This window comes from Vespa velutina, chromosome 11 (assembly GCF_912470025.1).
Source record: "Vespa velutina chromosome 11, iVesVel2.1, whole genome shotgun sequence".
NCBI classification, from domain to species: domain Eukaryota; kingdom Metazoa; phylum Arthropoda; class Insecta; order Hymenoptera; family Vespidae; genus Vespa; species Vespa velutina.
In genome coordinates this window covers 4,495,185-4,516,657 of record NC_062198.1, presented here as the reverse complement: position 1 = coordinate 4,516,657, position 21,473 = coordinate 4,495,185, and the positions used below count along the sequence as shown (strand labels likewise).

General features: G+C 30.0%; 6 protein-coding genes across 9 annotated transcripts in view; 4 read left to right on the top strand and 2 right to left on the bottom strand.

Moving 5' to 3' along the window:
* Positions 1–5,639: 5,639 nt before the first annotated feature.
* Positions 5,640–8,427, bottom strand: LOC124952855 (peptidylglycine alpha-hydroxylating monooxygenase). The gene is made up of 3 exons (XM_047503359.1): positions 8,278–8,427; positions 7,792–8,010; positions 5,640–7,709 (listed from the first exon to the last, which is right to left on the bottom strand). The coding sequence occupies exons 1-3, from the start codon at positions 8,392–8,394 to the stop codon at positions 7,038–7,040; spliced, it is 1,008 nt and encodes a 335-aa protein (XP_047359315.1). The 5' UTR covers positions 8,395–8,427; the 3' UTR covers positions 5,640–7,037.
* A 484-nt stretch (positions 8,428–8,911) lies between these two features.
* Positions 8,912–12,136, bottom strand: LOC124952856 (ADP-ribosylation factor-like protein 6). Of its 3 annotated transcripts, none has more exons than XM_047503361.1 (3): positions 11,807–12,136; positions 9,196–9,375; positions 8,912–9,127 (listed from the first exon to the last, which is right to left on the bottom strand). In XM_047503361.1, exons 1-3 carry the CDS (start codon positions 11,889–11,891, stop codon positions 8,913–8,915), a joined length of 480 nt encoding a protein of 159 aa, XP_047359317.1. In that variant the 5' UTR covers positions 11,892–12,136; the 3' UTR covers position 8,912. The 3 variants fall into 3 exon arrangements, with proteins under 3 accessions (XP_047359317.1, XP_047359316.1, XP_047359318.1); XM_047503360.1 differs by having other exon boundaries at positions 11,714–12,128; XM_047503362.1 differs by lacking the exon at positions 11,807–12,136 and adding an exon at positions 9,500–11,466.
* Positions 9,563–11,456, top strand: LOC124952854. Its single transcript, XM_047503358.1, has 4 exons — positions 9,563–9,738; positions 9,831–10,309; positions 10,412–10,753; positions 10,832–11,456. Exons 1-4 carry the CDS (start codon positions 9,678–9,680, stop codon positions 11,342–11,344), a joined length of 1,395 nt encoding a protein of 464 aa, XP_047359314.1. The 5' UTR covers positions 9,563–9,677; the 3' UTR covers positions 11,345–11,456.
* Positions 12,137–12,798: 662 nt separating the features above from the next.
* Positions 12,799–15,220, top strand: LOC124952853 (protein LTV1 homolog). The gene is made up of 7 exons (XM_047503357.1): positions 12,799–13,181; positions 13,273–13,828; positions 13,908–14,125; positions 14,194–14,322; positions 14,390–14,578; positions 14,666–14,914; positions 15,026–15,220. The coding sequence occupies exons 1-7, from the start codon at positions 13,179–13,181 to the stop codon at positions 15,137–15,139; spliced, it is 1,458 nt and encodes a 485-aa protein (XP_047359313.1). The 5' UTR covers positions 12,799–13,178; the 3' UTR covers positions 15,140–15,220.
* A 1,032-nt stretch (positions 15,221–16,252) lies between these two features.
* Positions 16,253–18,026, top strand: LOC124953145 (V-type proton ATPase subunit G). Its single transcript, XM_047504101.1, has 4 exons — positions 16,253–16,449; positions 16,822–16,922; positions 17,042–17,140; positions 17,219–18,026. Exons 1-4 carry the CDS (start codon positions 16,368–16,370, stop codon positions 17,291–17,293), a joined length of 357 nt encoding a protein of 118 aa, XP_047360057.1. The 5' UTR covers positions 16,253–16,367; the 3' UTR covers positions 17,294–18,026.
* A 611-nt stretch (positions 18,027–18,637) lies between these two features.
* The window catches only part of LOC124953144 (E3 ubiquitin-protein ligase MYLIP), a 116,782-nt gene continuing 113,946 nt past the window's right edge, over positions 18,638–21,473 (top strand). For both annotated transcript variants that reach the window (XM_047504099.1, XM_047504100.1), the window contains exon 1: positions 18,638–19,321. In XM_047504099.1, coding sequence (XP_047360055.1) covers positions 19,235–19,321 — 87 coding nt within the window. In that variant the 5' untranslated portion in view covers positions 18,638–19,234. The remainder of the gene's footprint in view (positions 19,322–21,473) is intronic.

Here is a 21,473-nt window from a genome sequence, read left to right as displayed (position 1 = left end):
AGTGCCGGCCGGCCAAGCAGCCAGGTGGGCTTTTCCAAGCGGCTTAACCAATAGCGACTTCTCTCTCCCTCTCCCTCGCAATATTCGCCTCACTCCCTCTCTTTCTCATCCTTTCTCTTGCTTCCTCTTTCGCCTCCTCATTCCTCGCCTCGTCGATTCGGATTCCGCGAGAACTACACTGCATCCCCCGTTTTTTGTGGTGCTACGAACACTTTGAACATTTTCCATCCCCTCTTCATTTTCATCTCTTCCCGAGCTTTTCTGCACCTCGACGAATGAGCTTTATTTTCTTCCTTTTTACGATCTTCTTCGAGTTTCTCTTTCTCTCGTTTTCGATCGTTTTCTCGATCGAAGAGAAAGTTACCTCGATTTCGAATCGAGGAAAAAAAGCAACCCCTTGATTTTACTCGAACATGTCGAATCCACGATGTTCAAGTTCTACCTTAAAGGATTTTTAATACCAATGCTTACCGATTTGAACGAATTAGTACAAAGAAGAATTCTCAGTTCCTTAACATCTCGTTAGAATTCTCAAACCGTCGATTATCCGAATTACATGCTAATTGTCTTAATCTTTACACGGACGTGAACTTATCCTCGTTTAAAACAAAAAAATTCTGAAGATTTTTAAATCGAAAACTTAATTTGAAAACAAATAAAAAATGTTAAAAATTATATATTGTAAAGATTATTCTTTCATGTTTGCGATTCTAGTCTGAGATACAGACTAGAAAAAAAATGTAAATGTATTCGTACGAGAGTGAAGGAATCGACGTCTATTTATCTTCGGAATTTTGAGGGTATTTTATGCATAAACAATTTAAAAAATCACATATTCTAAATTTATTATTAACTAGTTTCTTTATCATTTATTAGTTTCTCAATTCTTTTCTTAATCATATCATACTATTTTTCTCGTTAAGCTTTTTATTTCTCTGACTCGTTTATAAATGGAATACCTAGTAAAAACGTCGTTTTACCTTCGTGATAACAAGAAGAAAAAAAGAGAAGAATATCAATTTAATTTGCTCGGTATTACTTCGGAACGAAATTAAAAAAAGATCACGTAAAGACCCAAGACCATCGTATAAAATTGCGTTACCCCTTTCTCCCTTATTATTATTTGTCGTCACGACTCGAATACGATTTTCAATGTTTCTTTCGTATTTCGCAAATGCGATTTACATTTCCGTGTTTCGTTGCGACTTAACTACGTTTCCTTGCATCCATCGGGAAAAATATCTGATGAGTTTTCGTTGAAAAAAAAAAAGAAAAAAAAAAAGAAAAAAAAATTGGAACTTTTACAGTTAGAAAAAAAATTGGTACTACCTTTGATCTGTACAGAGATATGAAGATACGATCTTGATTTTCTTTTTAGATAAAATATTACTTGGAAAACTCATTAGAATTAGCTATCGAATTTTATCGATGATTTAATTGAAAAATATAATTACGAGAAAAATAAAAAGGAATTGAAAATAGGAAAGATAAGGTAAAAGAAAACAGAGCTTAGGACGGTACGTCTACTACGTGTACGTCAAGTTGGCATCGAACGAAACGTGATCGAGGCCTCACTTTCGAAGTTGCCTGCAGTACTCAGTCAGTCAGTTGGATTATGGCTCGGTCGCTTTCCTAACGACGAACCATGCTTTTACCAACGAGACGATGCTTTTAGACGCGCGTGACGTGCCGTTTTCATTGACGTATTACCGGTCTCGCGATAAACCAAAGAGAAAGAAAGAGAATGGGAACGCAGTCTGCTTTACTACTGATATAGAAGATCGAGTCAATGGGAAAAGCTACGAATGTTCCTTCGAAAAGGGATAACTTATTGAGAAAGTACGAGGAAAATGCAAACTTTACCTTCTCAAGAACTTCAATCATTCGGCTCGACGATCCAGACATATTTCACTGTCATTTACTTTACCTCCCTTTCAACTCCTCACCCTCCCCTCTCCATTATAGCTCTCACGCTTCTAATTTTCTAAAGAGATCCCGCGAGATTCCTATAGATCGAGCTTGGATTAAATTCTACCGCTTGATTTCCATTTAAATCATTTTATCATACTCACGGAATCGCCGCGGATACGAAGTCACATGGGACGAGCACGAAAGAGAAAAGAAAAATCGACGTAATGTGCGAGGAGAAACGGAAGTGGGTACCTCGAAACGTGCCGAGGCTGCGTGCCGATTTTACTTTCGTACGGTGGTATTATTGCGGCGGCATCGTTACCCGATCGAATTCCATCTTCGTGCCTGCACGAATATTACCCTGTCTACAATCTATACTTGCTATCAAGGAAGCCGAAATTCCTAAATCTATCGAATTGTCAGATTCTAACGAAAGTATTCATTCGCATTTTTCATTTCTCAATCGAAGTTAAATCTTTCTACGAAGAGACAGAGAGAGGGGGGAAGGGAGGGAGGGAGGGAGGGAGGGAGGGAGGGAAAGGAAGAGGGAGAGGGAGAGAGAGAAAGCTCATCGTGTCGTGTACAAAAGACACACAGATCGATATACGACGAGTCAAAGTATGTGAATCACGTCCGAGGGTCATCGAACTCGTCGATGTCGTCGACTTTTTTAGCGACAGAGTCGTAAAATCTCTGTCGCGCATTATTGTATTGCGCGCACGGTGATTCGAGTTCTCTTTTCCTTCATTTTAACTTCGAGCAAAAGCCGCTTCCAAAGCGATGTATATCACGCGTTCAAAGGGACATCAAGGATCGGTATGCTTTGAACGAAAGAACGCTGATGAGAGAATGAGGCGTAGGAAGGGAAAGGGAAGAGAAGGGATAGGGAGGGGAGAGAGAGAGAGAGAGAGAGAGAGAGAGAGAGAGAGAGAGAGAGAGAGAAAGAGAATCGATCTCGACCGCAAATCTCACAACGCAAGTCGCATTGAGAGTCGACGTCGAATCAATTTCTAAGAGTCGAAGGAGAGGAATACGATTTACCTATCGGTGCCGGCGAGATCTCGCATGAAGGAAATCTAAAACACTTCCTGGAGAATTCCTGACACTCCAAGTGGGTCGTATCGGAAGAAACGAAAGTTCAAATGCGACTTTCGTACGTGCTACGAATCGATTGTTATCGGCATCGACGATTGTCCCTCGGAGAAACGAAAGGAAAGTTCAACTTCGATCTATTTCGATTAATTATGGGCAAATTGATACTCGATGATTAACGCCAAATTCTATTTATATAATCCCTGATAATCGTTAAGTTTAAATCGTTAAAAAAATATAAGATAAAAAAAAAATAAAATTGGCACGTTATAATAGATCAATCAGCATAAAAATAAAGTTGAATTTTTTTTTTTTTTTTTTTTTTTTATAGACCTCAAATGAGAACGAGCACGTGGCCGACTTTGACAGTTGTCGAGTCAGTAATCTTTTGAATTCCGACTAGTAAACATCGCAGCTCTCTCCTTCTATGCATTTAAACTTAAATAATTTGTATTTACGATTGTTTTACATTTATTTACATAATATCGCATTTTATTTGAACATTATTATAAAATAATTTTAATTTGCATTTTTTATTTTGAATCATTATTCGCCAGTGATTTAAACAATAATGTGGACACTTGGATAGTTTTCGAATTAGTCTTCATTTATCAATAAACATCTTAGCTTTCCAATATATACAGGTACGTTTAAATTATTTATATTTTCGATTACTTTTAATCGATTATAAAAATAGTATAGTGTATATATAGTACTGCAATGTGATTTACCATTATTTAAACAATACTGTATTTAAATAATATGAAATTTTTGAAGTCCAAGACATTGGAGGCATTTAAATATTTTCATAAAAAATACTATACATATATACACATATATGTATAAGTTAATAGTGTACTGCTGTAAATTATAATATACACTCTTTTAAATATAAGAAACGTTTAGTTATAAATAATTATAAATAATTATTATGTCTTTGTCCAAACATAAATTTCTATTTTTGAACATTTTCAGTTCATTCATCGTTGAACTATCAACTACATTGGACAAACATTTTTTGGACACAGATTATTGGACGACAGAACAGAAAGCTTTTCGATTTCATGAAGTATATCTTCTTTTCTAGGAAGATATTTCCTTTTTTTTTTCGAATAAACAGATCTTGCGGCATAATCAGTTCTTTTCGCACTAATTAAAAAGATATTAAAATCCAATTAATTTGCATTAATATACATCGAGTAATAACGTAAAATTGGAGTCACATCATTAGCCTGTAGGTTTCCAAAAGCAGCACTTCATCTAAGTGATGAGATTATATATAATTTTAAATAGGAATAAAAGGAATAAAAATGTGATTAAAAAATAAATAAATAAATAAAAATGAGAAAAAGAAATAAAAGAAAAGGAAGGAGAAAGATAGAGAACCAGCTGAACCGCTCGGACACACCTCTATTAGGCTTCCACTTACCCTCTGCACTTTCTCCGGTCATTTGTTTTCCGAAAACGTATGTAGCCATATATCCAACGACACACTTTTTACAAAGGCTCGTTTTATGAAGCAAATAATTACGTATCTCCTCGATACGATAATCCTGTTCTACGTATTGAGCATCATGATTAATGTTTTTACAACTATAATGCAAACTTTATAATAATAATTTATTATCTTTATTACCTTTAAATTTTAACATTATATTATAATATCTAATAATATATATATATATATATATATATGTGTGTGTGTGTGTGTGTGTGTGTGTTTAATTAACCATACTATTAAATATAAAATAATTAATTATGAAACAAAACATTATATTTAATTAATTCAATTAATCATTCCATGGGCGAGCGTCCAAATAAAATCACTTTACAGAGGTCCCTTTCACCAGACATTTTGACGAGTGTAATCTCGTATTCAGAAAATACACAACCGTATAACGGTTAATCGAAGATCGTCTAATTCGCGATTATCTCGATCTTTAAAAATAAACGGTAAAGAATATTAATTCATCGACTTGTTCGTTGGCCGACAAGAACAGTTTCGAACGTAGTACTTCGAACCACTCAGAAAGTTTGCTGCGCAAACTCAAGACGGAAATGAATTCTTATTTTTCTTATTACAATTTCCTATTTTCCTATTCATTTCCATCCGAGAAAATTTCCTCATTTGCTCGTTATAATTCTCGACTTCGAGGTAACTTCATTTTTTTGCGGTTTAATTTAACTTCTTCGTACAAGACATAAAAAAGCACCTTAATAATCTAACATTTTTTGTCTTAAAATTAAATAAAATGTTCTTAATAATGTACTTAGTTACTACAACGATTTCTGAGATAAGCTATCATTAATATCTTAATTAACATTTATAATGAAACAACTATTAGTCTCTGTAACAATAATAAATTAAAACAATTACAAAAGATGTACAATTTTATCGTCCTTGTGAATAATGGAAAATTGTTTAATGAATATTGTAAAATGAAACAGTAATTACTGAAAATTGTTAAAGTTGAGACGAAACAATATATTATATTTAATTAGATTGGCTAATTATTTTGTGAAAAAAAATATTAACATCGAAAACTTATAATTAAAACGATTGATAAAAATGTCGAAAAGGAAGATAAATAGCTGGCTGACAAAAGGAAATTTGTGGTAAAAAATAACTCTTAATATGATGCGTAAAGATTTATTTAAATTTAACATCTTTTTATATATTGTTGAGTTTGAAACGATAAATCCATTTCTGTATTATGCATACTCGAAAATAGATATTTCGATGGTTCATTTAGCAATATATACATACACATATATGTATATATATATATATATATACACTCTCTGTGTGAATATATGTATATGTTTAAGATTTAAATAAATATTTGAGAATATAATTAACATCGTTATAGAGAATTAATTTATACAACATTGCATATTTTTTTTTTTACATATTAATTACAGTGTGCATTATTCCAGAAGAAATATAGGAAAACGAAATTCTCGAATATCAATGATATTCTCAAAGATTTTCTCTTGATAAAATGACTTATATAAAATATAATCAAGTTTTGTATTGAAACTGTAGTTTTCTACGATTATTAAACATATATGAGATTTCATTGTAGAGATCAAAAATATATAAATAAAATATACATTAGTCTATCAGGTATAGTATTGAAATTTTTATACACAATTAAATTAATTAGAACATATAAAATACTTAAGTTTCAAAAAGTTATTATGAAAACAAAATATATTTAAATAGATCACACCTCGATCCATTTAATAAGGAAAAAAAAAAAGATAGTAACTTCAAAAAAATCACAGATATCTTCTATTTCATTCAAGCAATAGGATTAGTGCATTTCATTTTCCTTTGAAAAATACTTTACTATAGATAATTTAAAATTATTGTAGAACACTCATGAAAAATGTACAATTATAGAAATATGTTTTCAATATTACTGATAATATTACAATTGTTATTTGTATTACCTTCATGCATTTACGAATCTTTTAATTATGAATTGAGACGATTAAGTAGCAATTAAGTAGCAATTAAGTAGCAATTAAGTAGTAATTAACTAACAATTAACTAGTAAGTTAAATAAATTCTCGATAAAGTACTTCGCAAAAAATAACTGTACTGTGAGGCAAATTGTTATGTCTACTACAATATATACCAGATATGTTATTTACCTGCCTTCAATATTTATCCTTAAATATTACACAATAAATAAATGAATTAAAAAAAAAAAAAATTATTGTAGATTTAAAAGTTATTTTTGACTATAAAAAATATTGAGATAAAATTAAATATTAACTAATACTACATTTAACCAGTTAAATCAGATTTTTAAAAAATTGGAATAAAATTATGCCTAGACATTATTGGAAATGCAATTATGGAGTAAAAAGATATTCAAGATAGTTTGATCCCATATCTTCGTCCTATAGCACCAAATTGACACGTATAATTTAAAATCGCATATGATATACATATCTTATTTCGTCAATCAGGATGATGAAATCAAGCCATTTGTATTTGTACAATTTCTGGATTTGTTAATTCATTACAATGTCGATGCTTCTTTATCAGGAATATTTCTTAATTCATCATTTTCCCAATAATAAACTGGAGGTCCAGGAGTGAAGCAATACTTCATATTCAATGGCTCATCATTCTCAACGTAATACATTAAATAAAAATTACACATTTCGTCTTCATTCGTAGGACCAATATTAGTCCAAGTATCGCGCATATTTTGCATAGTACAACGAGCTGCAATTTGATCGTGCGTCGTTATCGAAACATTATTTTTCACAGGATAGAACATCTGTGGCGTAAGAGGATCCCTTTTACCAAGTTCAATCCATTTCCAATTGGGTTTTATTACATATCCAGAAATTACTCTACCCAAAGAATGACTATGCGTTCTATACGCTATAGGATATATAGTCTTATTTTCTTTGAGGACACAAGCAGTTTCCATATATTCAGTACTTCTAGGTGGTATAACACCTCCAGTTCCCAAAAGAAGTACACCAGCCAATTTATTTAGTGGATGTAATATATAATGTAAAAATACTCCAGAATCATCGGTACTACCATCTTTGAAATGATCAATATGAGCATAATGTACTTGAAGAACAATGTATTTAATTGGAGAATCACCTCCAACTTTGAAACCAACACCTTCTGGTAAATTCAATCGAGGCGCATCTCTAGCCCAAGCATACAAGATCTATATTATAAAAAAAATATTGACATTAATATTTCCTTTAATTTTTTTTATATTTAAACATTATAAATTATGTGTTATTTACTTGAGATCCTTCACTGCAAGGAACAGCTGTTTCACGTTGGCCATTAAGAGAATGTGCCATCTCACCACAGTCCCATACAGACTTGGTACTTCCAGGTTTTGTACATCCGTACAAGAGCATATGGTGAGCTGTTTCCATAGTAGCATTTGGCTCAAAGCCAACTATATAATAATTTCTAGATGGATCTACTTTTACCGGAGTGCATAAATATAATTCTGGCTATAAATTACAATAAAAATTATTATATTAATCATCAATATAATAACAATTAAACGTTTCATATCACTTAACTACGCTTTTGACAATGTACAATAACGAAGTTATGAAAATATAATTATTAAAAAGCTTACATATTAAAAAAAAGCATAATTTTCTATTACAATATAATACCAATAATCATTTTAAACTATAAAAATGTACTGTCAATGTCGTAAGACATATATATATATATATATATATTCATAAAAAATATAAAAATTTACTTACCACGTTCGGGCTTACATTCGGCATAAGTAAAGAATATTTTTTCACGTTAGAACACTCGATAGACTTAAAAACAACGCCAATTAAAAGTACGAAAAGAAATAAACTCTTCTCATTCATTTTATTTATTATTTTTCTATTGTTATTTATGTAAATAAATAATAATTTAATAAAAAGAACGTAAGTTCACGTGCGTTCTTCCAAACTGTATAGAGTCAATACAACGATAGTATTTGCCTAGCAAACACAATCACATAGGCTTTATATGTAGAAATGTACTAAGACGTGACTAAGTTATAACTGGATCGATTTTAAACGTCGCGCCATCTTTACAAGGGCGCGATAACACGTACATTATGAAATTGAAATATATTACTAAAATGTTATTTAATTGTTTAATTTAATAGAATAAAGTATATTTAAATATATAGATATACTTTATATTTTGTTATTAGCTCTAACTTTGGACGGATTCGTTTGATATAAACAATGTTATAATCTAATACTGTTAAAACGTAAATGTTACTTACTCCCTCATCAAATTTAATGCAATTAGAAAAACATAAAATATTTTAGATAAAAATGCTTAAAATTTAAATAAAATCTTAAGCATGATTTAAGAATAATAATACGTTCGATTATTGTCTTTTATTAATATATATATCCCGGATTTGATCTGTGAGCCATTCTATAGCCGGTTGTAGTCCTTCACCAGTAACGGCATTTGTTGCACGTATATGCCATGGTTTATTTTGTATTTTTTCTAGTCCAAGGCCTGAGACTAGTTTAACAGTTGTTAATGAATCAGGTAAATCCATTTTATTTGCCAAGAAAAGAATTGGTAATTTACGTCCTAAAACGATAAGATTAAAAAATATTTTTGACTAAACTTTTAATGTTCAACAATCGTAAAAGTTATACCTGCTATATCAGGATGTTGAAGAAGCATATCTAATTCCTCTTTTACGACAACTAATCTTAGTTTATCGCTACTATCAATTATGAAAATGATCCCATGGCATTCTTTGTAATAATGTTCCCATAAGGATCTGTGACGATCATGACCCGACATATCGAATGCGGTAAAATTAACATTTTTGACTGGAAAGAAGATGGTGCCATTGTTTTGTACAAAATTGTTAATTAATATATATATATATATATATATATATAGACATATATATACATGAATATTTATTTTATAATATAATTAAATACATATTACATAGAAATAGTAATAAATATCCGCTTGGTTTCTTGGACTTTGTGAGGTGTAACATCTGTTAATCGTTTACTAGTACCGAATAAATGAGAACCACTGCACTATATCAGTTACAAGTTTCTTGGCGCGACTTTATTTAAATATGTGCATATGTATAAAATTTTAATTAATATATTGTAATATGGAATTAAATAAGTCGTCTTCCAATAATAATAATAATGATATTAAAAGTTCGTCCGAAGGTATGAAATTAAATAATTTATACATGAATACGTTAAACCTAACCCTTAAAAATATTACTTGGAATGTAATTGTTATTTTATGGCAATTTTAGATTCGTCAAGTGCAGAAAGAATAAAATTAGAGAAGGAAATAGAAGATTTAAAGCTTACTGTCAGACAATTACGACAAAAATTAAAAATTGTGAAGCTTAATAATATAAAAGAAAACTTAATTTCAAATAGCACAAATAATTTTGTTGGTACAAGCAATCAGGATGTGTCAACAAATGTAAATTATGAGTTGTACAGATATAGTGGATTATATTGTGTACATAGTGCTAGAAATGAATATTTAATTGGATTTAATTCATCATGGAAAGAACAAAAACAAAATCTCTTTGCGATACAACTTCTCAAACGAGGCAAAAAGATACAGATAGGTAAATGGGTTATGCCTATGTCAGTTGACATAAATCAATTATTGTCTGAGATATCACTCAATACAATATACAATATAATACCTTTTGTACAAAATTGTAAGCACCATTGCAATTGTTATATATTTAGATTGCAACAGTATCAAGAATTAAAGGTATTTATTAATATTAATATTTTTTTGAAAAAAATTACTATGTATAAGTTGATAATAGAATAATAAAAAGTCTTTTTTTTTTTTTTTTTATATGTATTTCAGTCTTCTGTTGACAATTTGAGTAATTGTAATGTGCAACCAAATTTGGGATATACATCATTTATAATAGAATTATTAAATGTATATGATAAGATAAATGAAAGTTATGCCAATATTACAATTTATTTATGTTATGATTCTAAACACGTTAGACCAACTGAAATCAAACTTGAAGTAATTGGAAGTATAAAATATGATGAACAAACTGAAAAACAATTGAGAAAATCTCTAAAAAGATTTTATTCTACTGATTTACAAACAGCATTTGATAATATTTTAATAGACGATAATGCACAATTTACATGGACAAGAGTGAAAAAGGAAGATGCTACATTAGAAATCAATGTATGTTTAATAATTATTGATTTCAGTTTTCTTATTTGATTTTCTTCTAGCATATAATAAATATTTAAATATTTATAGGAATCCAGTAGCTCAGAATATGATTTGTCAAATTTAGAAACATCTCAAAATAAAATATATAAAAGAAAACGGAGAAGAAGAGTATCACAAATGAAAAATAAAAAAAAGAATAAGAAAGATAATATTAATAATAAATTAAATCTGCAGGATACAGATAGAAAAATTCAAAAGCAATCGTCACAAAAAGAAAAATACGCAGAAGCAAGTACAAGTAAGTCTATGAAAATTGCACATTCTCATAGATTGTCAAAAGTGCAAACAAAAACTGTTAAGAGTAGATCAAAGAATAAATCATCTCTAAATAACTTTACCATTGGATTACGCTCAGAAGGAAAATCAGAAAGTACTTCCAAAATGGTACAAAGTAAAATAAAAATTAAACCATTATCAATTAAATTACAAAAGATAATGAATAATCATACTAGTACTCCTATACGATCAAGTAAACGAAATCATACACCATTTAAAGAATTACCAAAATTAGATATAAGTGACATAGTTGGTATTGAATAACAAAAATAATAAATGTTATAATAGTCATCAAATTTACATACATATATATAATGTATTGAAAATTTAAATATCGTTATATTAGTATATATGTGTATGCACATATTGGATACGTAGACATAATTAATTAATAATTAATAATTATAGTTTAAAATTTTATACACATGTAATCGAATAAAATTACATGTAACCGAAATAATTTAAGAATTTTGATAACAATTATATGTGTTTATAATATTTCAACTTTGTTGTCTTTTAAAAAATGGACCTTTTACAAACATCAATGTTGTTAACAACAACAAGTGGGTGCAATGAAAATTGTGAGTGCTGTAAAAGCATCCACCGTCATTCAATCCTCAATATTTAACTTACATGAGAATTTTTCGACATTAAACCCAACCGTGGGCACTATGTCTATGCAACGGTCATCCTCGTGTTTGAAATTATTTATGACCGTCGACTTACCACTGTTGTTAAGCCCCACTACTAAAACGTTTACTTCCTTCTTTCTTAATCCTAGAAGATTAGCTAACCGATCAAATAACCCCATTTTTATTCTCCAATTTTGTTACATTCATTGAAAGTCAATAATCCATTATTACCCCGTCTCGTAATAGCGTCAAGTCTAGTTTTATCTAATACTAGAACTATTGGCAATTATTTCTGTCTATTAAAGTCACCCTTTGCTCAAAACATTTGTGACTTCAGCGACAGATATGGACAAAATATGAACTACAAGCGTAAGCGGGGAACATACCACCAAGTATTACCCTATCGGTCTATAAACTTGAATAATTTATATTCCTTTCACATATATCATAACGATCGAGGTAATTTGGATTAAAATAAATAGTGCTAGTAGACTAGTAGACTGTAAATTTATACTTTTCATTTTCCCACATTTATATCCTTCTTTAAGGCTGTTCACTGTCTTTGATTTTTTAATGGTTTACGCCATCAAAAAGAACAGAGATAATTCGTGATCAATTTTAATAAACAAGGTCTCATTTTAAAGACAAAGATATAATCTATCGTAAGGTTTTGACAGATTTTTTTTAAAGATTTTTATTTTTTGAAAAAAAAAAACATCATATTAAAAAATGGTATTTTTTAGAGAATAGTTTATCTACAAATATACAACTTTTTCAAAAATCTGTCAAAATCTTAAGATAGATTAAATCTTTGTCTTTAAAATGAGACCTTGTTCATCCAAACCGGTTAAGAATTATGCCTGTTCTCATTGATGGCATAAAGCATTATAAAATCAGATGTGATCAGCCTTAAGGTATACTTTATATGTACTTTAAAAAATAGTAAAAAGAGCAAAAGAAGAATTTAAAAAATATGTAATAAAGTCATAATACCTCGTGAAAAACTGTGAAATAATATTTATAATAAAAATTTTTATAAATACAATTGAAACCAATCATTTTTACTGCTTGATAAATCTAGTGTTAATCTAGGGACAAAAGTAATACACATTTTATACATGTTAAAATTACAATGATTAAAATAAAATTAAATTAACTATTATATATTTGCAATAAATATATTAATAAATGAACAAAAAATATTTATGTGTGTGTGTGTGTGTGTGTATATAAATTTTTCTTACTCATACATATATTGTAGAAAAAGTAATATAATATACTATAGTTGATAATCACTGATTGTACACATGTGCGCCATGTGAATTTTGTTTGCTAATGTAGGATGAAAAAAAACATTAAATATTTAAACAGATCAAAAGTTAAATCAATTTTTCATTGTTCTTTAATAGAATACATTATCAGTTTTTATTGAGTGTATTATAATATTAAAAAAAAAAAAAAAAGAAATGGTGAGTATAAGAGATTTTATTAATCCTAGAAGGTGTCATATTTTAAATATAGGTTAATTACATTTTTATATTATTTTGATTATAAAATTAGCCGAAGGGTAAAACGAAGAAGTTTATTGACAAGAAAAATTCAGTCACATTTCATTTAGTACATCGTTCACAAAAAGATCCATTGATAGCTGATGAAACAGCACCACAAAGAGTACTTGTGCCAGCTGGCGAAACACAAGCTACTAAATTAGAAAAGAAACCATTGGATAAGAAAAAACGTGTAGAAGAACAGCAAAAATATGGAATATATTTTGATGATGATTATGACTATTTGCAACATTTAAAAGATGTTAATACTTTGGATGTTGAATGGGTACATGTTGATCCTGTAAATGTTAACGAAGATGAAAAGAAAAAGGATTGTAAACTTAATTTACCATCATCTGTATTTGCTTCAAATGTTGAAGAGAAAGTTGGCTTGCTAAACAAAGCTGCACCAGTATCTGGTCTTAGATTAGATATAGATCCAGATATAGTAGCGGCATTGGATAATGATTTTGATTTTGATGATCCAGAGAATGAATTAGAAGACAATTTTATAGAATTGGCAAATGCTAAGTGTGGTGATGAAGAAGACTTGGAAGATGAAGAATATGGTTAGTATATAATATGAAGGATATATAATTATTTGTATTTTATATATTATATATATATTATTATTGTGTAAACTTATAGAAGATGAATTTAGCGAGGAAGAAGATACAGATGCTTCAAGTAATGGTCACATGGAACTTTCTGATGAAGAAAAAGATGAATTATGTAGCTTAAATGGTCCTCCTCAACATAGTTTCAAGGATGAAGAAACAAAGTCAAGATTTACAGAATATTCAATGAGTAGTAGTGTAATGAGAAGAAACGAGCAACTGGCACTGTTGGATGAAAAATTTGATAAAGTTTGTATCTTCTATAAATATTATCAATATGTAAAAATAATATTAATAATTATAATTTTTTATTTTAGTTGTATTCTGTTTACGATGATAATGAGATTGGTGCTCTAGATTGGGACGACATAGAAGGACATATTGCATCTGATTCTAGTATGGTTTTACAATGTGCCAAAGAATTTGAAAAATTACAAAAAGAAGATGTAGGTATTCAATTAATTTTTATGTGTATATTATTTAAGTAGATATTACATGTATTATCATTTTTAGATGGAAAATGTAGCTGAACTTATGCGAGAAAGAATGAAAATTATAGAACAAGAATACTCAAGTTCTGATGAAGATGATTTAATAAAGTTATTTGTTGATGCTAGAGAAAAAGATAAATGGGATTGTGAAAGTATAATAAGCACATACAGTAATATTTATAATCATCCTAAACTTATTGTAGAACAAAAAGTAAGTCATAAAAGAATATTATTTACTTTAATTAACCAATTTTTTAATAGTTTTCTACACAATTTTATTTTTTACCATATCTAAAAGGCTCCAAGAAAAATAAAAATTCATTCTAAAACTGGCATACCAAAAGATGTATTAGATGGATCAGCAGGAAAATTAACTTCAAAAGCATTAGCACAATTTAATTTACAAAATAAAGATACAAAATCGACAGATACACGATCTGTAGCAGAGACTATGAAATCTACTTTAAGTGTTTTAAGTGTAAGGCCCAAGGATGAATCTCCTGATGAAAGAAAAACAAGAAAAAAAGCATTAAAAGAATACAGAAAGGTAATGAAACCTACTAAATCTTTCATGAATTTTCAAATGAAAAATATAATATCAATATATATATATATATAGTATTTTTAAATCATTTTCATATAATAATCATAATTTTAGGAAAGAAGAATAGAACGTAAAGCCAACAAAGAAGCATTCAAGGAAGAAAAGAAACGACAAGAGAAGATATTGCTAAATACTAGACAGAATATTCAGGGTAATCGTATATTGTGATAAAGTGAATGCTGTAAAATAAATTACATTTGTTGTTTTTATGTATCATAAATAAAAAAAAAAAAAAATTTTTTAATTTAATATTTTGTTTTATAAGAGAGATTTTTTTTTTTTTTTTATATACGACATCTTATAAAATAGAATCTTATATAAGAGAGATATTTTATATAATAAGTTAGTATTTTTAATATTATCTCTTTTTTTTTTATTTTAATTTGCAATGGAATAATTAAATTAATTTATTCATGCAGATTACGTTGAGACATTTTACGTAATATCTACTATGTAGAAATCTGTAGTTTCAGCCAGAAACGAGACAGATACAAGAGAATCTTATCATTGTCGAAATTCTTATAGAAGGATCTAACAATGTCAATTTCAACGAGTCCCGTTCTTTCTCCCTGTTACGCATTGGAAATTACTCCGTGTATATACATTCTTAAAGTAATTCTAAAATTATCGAATGTATTAATTTTTTAATCTTAGACGTTTGCAAAGAGAGAACTTCGAACGTTTTTTCTTTTATCGCAAAATTTTTTTTAGGAAACTTTTTTTCTCGAAAAATGTCGAAAACAATGTTACGGCCAACAGCAAGTTCAGACGTAATTCTTGATCGATTTTGATGAACAAAGTCTCATTTTAAAGATAAAGCTTTAAATAAGGATATGGCTTTTTTTTTGTCGAATATTTGAATAAGCTTTATTTTTATGTATAAACTATTTTCAAAAGAAGCATCATTTGTTGACACGATTTTTTTTTTTTTTTGCAAAGAAAATAAAACTTTTTAAAAAATTCGAAAAGTCATGTATTCGGTTAAATCTTTATCTTTAAAATGAGATCTTATTTCGTCGTTACAAAATCATATATAAAAATTATCCATTGTACTCATTGTTGGCGTAATCCATTATAAAATCAGGGATTTGATGAATAATCTTTAACAGATAAAACCTTTTTTGCCAATAAGGAAATTACGTGTGATATATAGTAATATTAAATAAGAGTGGGGCAACGGCCAATTAGATTTCTTCCAGTATTAAACTCCAAAAGTCTATGCAGTTGTGTGTATTCGCGTTGTCGGATAAAGAGAGTGCGTGGAACAATAACCACGTGAGACCACGAGATAGAGCGCCATCGTTTAAGGCGGGGCAGAAAACGGAAGCTCCAAAGTCATATGATCGATTTGTAATTCCTATAGCACTGTTCGTTATTCCTTTCATTCGTTGCAAAGATGGCTAGTCAGACGCAAGGTATTCAACAACTTTTAGCAGCCGAAAAACGTGCTGCTGAAAAAGTTGCCGAAGCTAGAAAGCGTGAGTTTTTTTTCTTAACAGTTGTGATTTATTATATATCGCAAGGATCGTGAAAAACTAATTAACGTAGAATTATTATTAATCAATTTACAATTGGGTGTAACCGCTGTTTGCTAAAAGTGATATAGAAATTTTATTAATATAAATAAAAATTTTCATTTATCGTGTAAATTTGTGATGAAGATTTCTCACTCAACATTTTCAGACATGATGGTGTACAGTATTATGTTGGTATACATTTAAGAACAAATAAGTTCTCTCTAATAAAAATTAATGTGAAATATAATATTTTTTAACTTCATATATATGTTTATATATGATATACTGTATAGGAAATTCTGTATTTATAAACATTGTATTTATATATTATAGGTAAAGCTCGTAGATTAAAGCAAGCCAAAGAAGAAGCTCAAGATGAAATTGAAAAATATAGACAGGAACGAGAAAAACAATTTCGTCGATTTGAAGCAAAGGTGAATATTTTTAAATATCATCAAAATTACATAATTGTATCTATTAAATTTTATATGTATATCATGAAATTATCAAATGATAAAAATATCATTTTGAATAATTATTTGTTTCTACTTAGCATATGGGTTCGAAGGAAGATGTAGCTGCACGTATTGAAGCCGATACCAAAGTAAAGATTGAAGAAATGAATCAAGCCATTTCCGTGCACAAAGATACAGTAAGTAATCCTCTTTATTTTTTAAATTTTACAATAGTATTACTCTTTAAAAACAATGTATTTATTGTTTGTAATTAGGTAATGTATAAAATCTTGGAATTGGTGTACGACATTAAGCCACAATTGCACATGAATTATCGCAATGAAATGTAAACTCTAAGGATATATATATATATATATATAAATATATATATATATATTCAACAATTATAAATACTACATTTTATGCTATACATGTACATTAAATATTATTTGCTATATCATATCTTAAAACATATTTATCACCGTTATATCATATGTTGATCAGGAAATCTTATATATGTACTGTTTAGTTATAGACAGTAATATTTAAATTCTTAGAGTCTTTCCTGCAATTGTTATAAGACAATAAATGTAATTGTAACTATGTTATTACCAAGCTTCAACCACCAATATAAACAGTCACAGAATTAGCACAGTAATGAGAATGATAGAAGTTTAAATAAATAAATATTTTCTACCTGCCGTTTCAAGGCCTAGGGGCGACAGATAGAAGTTTAAACACCGATATTTATTAGTACTGTTTAAGGTGATGGTAACAAATTGTACAATGTTAATGTATGTTGGTAGATGTCATTCCATGATCTGTAACATCGAGGACAAAAAAAAAATATTTATGTCATCTACAGCCTCTCTAGGTTTACAAACAAGCTCCCAATCCAATGTAAACCTTGCGACGATGTAGAAATATAATATTCCCTTATAAATATTATATGCTTTGTTAAGTTTAACGATTATGGGTAACCTTGCCTCGCGTGTATACTCTGTCTCTGTAAGTTGGTTGATTGTCTGTACAGTATTAATGTTCAAAAAAATAAAAAAGAAAAAAAAAAACGGTAACACCGTATTCTCCGACTCATATTTTATATCATAATAATATTTGTAAATTATTATATTTGATGCTCCATTAGAAAATTTGCATCATACATTGCAATATTATTAAATACTTTCATTCTATTTTAAATAGCTTTATATACATTACCTTATATTTTTATGATTACATAATTGAGATACATATGGCCTTGAATTATATACACAATGTAACTTTTTTCTGCCATGTCCATGGCATTTGAAGCTTGCGTGATAAACATCATATACATAAGAGAAAAATTGTCGAAATTCGATCACATTGTACTTTCTTAATTTGTAAAAGAAAAAAAAAAAAAAAAAAAAAAAAAAAAAGATTCCTTTTAAAGAGATATAATATGAAATATTTATCATGAATAAATATTATAAATATCAAGCTCTTTCCTCGTAGCTAAAAATTCTCAAATTATATTTCGAAATAATAATATATATGTATCAAATAAGAGGGATTCGTCAAGAAGACACAAGATGACGCGTTGGTAGAAGCATACGATTGGCCAATGTTCGTGGCTCTCCCCGTTGGTGCGTATACGATCTATGAACTGGTAGTGGGGGAAATCAGCTGTGCAGGTACGCGAGAATATCCCCGCTCCACCGCGCGGTAGTCGTTTGGTGGCCAACGCGTTGTAAATACGTGCGTGCGTCGCGGGTGCAAGTAGCGCCATTCGATAGTCGCCGGAAGGTGATTCGATTTTGCGAACTAATCCACGCCAAGCGGAACGGAGTTTCAGTCTGTCATTCCGCGCCGAGAAATGGAAGACGACGAGACGCTTTCGTTCGGTGAAAACGTGAGCACGTTGCCGACCTACGAAAAGGTTGTCGTCGCGTGCGCATACGCGGTGACAGGTGTGCGGGTAGGAGCATTTTAAAAAAATCCTCTGGTTATGTCAACGGACGCGACACCGTCCTATTACGATCGTCTTCGGATTGAAAACGAGAACACGCCGAGGGAGAGATCTATCGTTTATTTGTCATCATCATTATCAACATCATTATCATAAGAAGCTCCCTACGACTGTTCTCCGTCAAGGGCATATTACATCGAGTGTTGTTTATTTTTCTCTTTTCTTATTCCTTTATGTACCCTGTCCTTTCTTTTTTCCCGTGACAGTGTCACGGGATTCGTAACGAAATACCTGTTCTCTGTCTCCTCCTTGAAGCTATCTTAGTGGCAAGAGAAGAAGAAATATGTGGTGCCTCGTAAGCCAGGCTAATTCCGTCATCCTCGAGGTTCAGGTCGATCCCAAAGCCATCGGACAGGAATGTCTCGAAAAGGTGAGTCGTTTTCTTTTTTTGTTTTGTTTTGTTCTTTCGTTATTCTCTTTTTCCTTTCTTTTCAATTTCCTTTTTATTCCAATCCTTGATCTCTGATTTATCATGTAATTTAATATAAATATTTTAGATCAATGAAACAGATCAGAACGTTTCAGCGAAATCGTCGAAATACGCGCCGTCTAGTGATTCTCCTGATGCTTGTTCGCGATTGGTCCGTTCAATCGTTGCAGTTGATTTGGCGAATAGGAAACTTCACGTATATCGCGTCCTTTGTTTGAAAAATTTAAATCGAAAAGCAGTCTTTTATTGAGGATAAATGAAATCAGAAAAAGTACAAAGGCAAGAAATACCTTGCAATTTTGCTCCTTTGTAATCATGAATACTTTTTTATCGTACGTTTTATCTTTTTTCTTGGTTATGATAGGAGAGATCTCCATTGTACTTTTTACGTTCTAGTACGCAATCGTAGTCCCTCAAAGAGCGCGTCGTTTTGTAATTTTCTCAAGGAAATCTGACCTTGACTCACTTGCCTCTTGGCCATTGTACTTGTTTGGCTTGGTATGATGTTTTATAAAATGACTTTTGAATTTATTTTAATCGTTAGTATTTATTTTATAATTAGGATATCATCGACCAGCTTATTTATTTTATTTCTAAGATCAAACAACTTGGTCGATATTAGAAAATTATTGATTATCGACGGATTAATGAATTATACATTACCGACAGATTAAATGTATATACATTTATATATATATATACATATATACATATATATATATATATATATATATATATATATATATATAATATTATCGATAAGACGAGAAATTATGAGGATATTATCGACGTAGCATTATACGAATTTAGAACAAGACAACTTTATCGATTGTTTACGAACGTTGTGAGAATACCTTAAAAAAAATAGAACAAATTAAAACGTAGATAGACATTTATGCTGATGTGTGAGGGCTGCTTTGTATGGTTGAGTCGTAACTCACGTGCGCAACAGATGTCTCGAAAATATTCGTTTATATAGTTACTTGATACGAAATTTGGGAAACGTTTTTACATAAATAACTGAGCTATGCGTGTTACACGTTAGGACACGTTATCTTTTTTTTTTTTTAAATTTGCAATATCAAATATTTTTAAAAACTACGAAGAATATAATATTCATGATTCAACGTTAATATTAATTATTAAAGTATAGCGTGCGTTTTAATTCAAATAACGCTCGACAGGTGTAGAGAAAGTACATTCGCGGTTGCATCGGGTTGATAAAATTACCGTAGCGTATAGCCGATCTTTAAAATTAGAACGAGCGAGTAGCAGTACAAATTTCGTCTTGCGCAATCTCAGTTTTCTCTTCTTTTCTTGTTCGTCTATGTGTGCGTTATATCGTTGAAAGAAAAGCTCAAATGCGTCCTTTATTTTTATCATCGGGCGTAGATTTTTATGATATCGAAATAGGTCAAACGGAAGTATAAAAAAAACGAGTACCTCGTGTCGATATCCAGAGAATATCGTAGCATCGAAAAAGGGACTTCACGGAAGCGTGGTCTAAACTACTCGCGTACACGTACGTAATTGGAAAATGTGACCAGTACGTGCTTTCGCTTTTAACGGCTTCTAATCTATTTCACTGTTCAAGAGAGCACGGAAAATACGCTTATTTCGTGGGAAATTAAAGCGCCTTCTTCTCGATTCGATGAATTTCGTTAGAAATTTCTCATTGACGGTAAAGATCTTTTTAGATTTTTCTTTTCGACTTTTATCGAACATCTAATATTGTTTGCAAACGTTTGTTTAAAGATCCCAACAACTCGGTGTTCCCATTAAGCGTGTAGTAAACTCGTCCTAGTTTTTCCTCAATGAATCTCTTCTTCAAAAATAATCTCAGTCGTGATTAGATTTCGATGATTTAACGGTGTCTCCAGGGCAATCCAATTTGTCTGAAAGGATTAGCTTCGCGAAAATATAAAACATTTATATCGTTTCCGATCAATCCTCGTGATCATCACCATGAACGATATTTTTTTTTAATGCAAAAAATTTGCCTATGATTTCGATTTTATTCATCGATTTCCAAAGATTTTTCATAATTTTACAGAGAGAACTGATATTGATAATAAAATTTTCTTTTGACTTT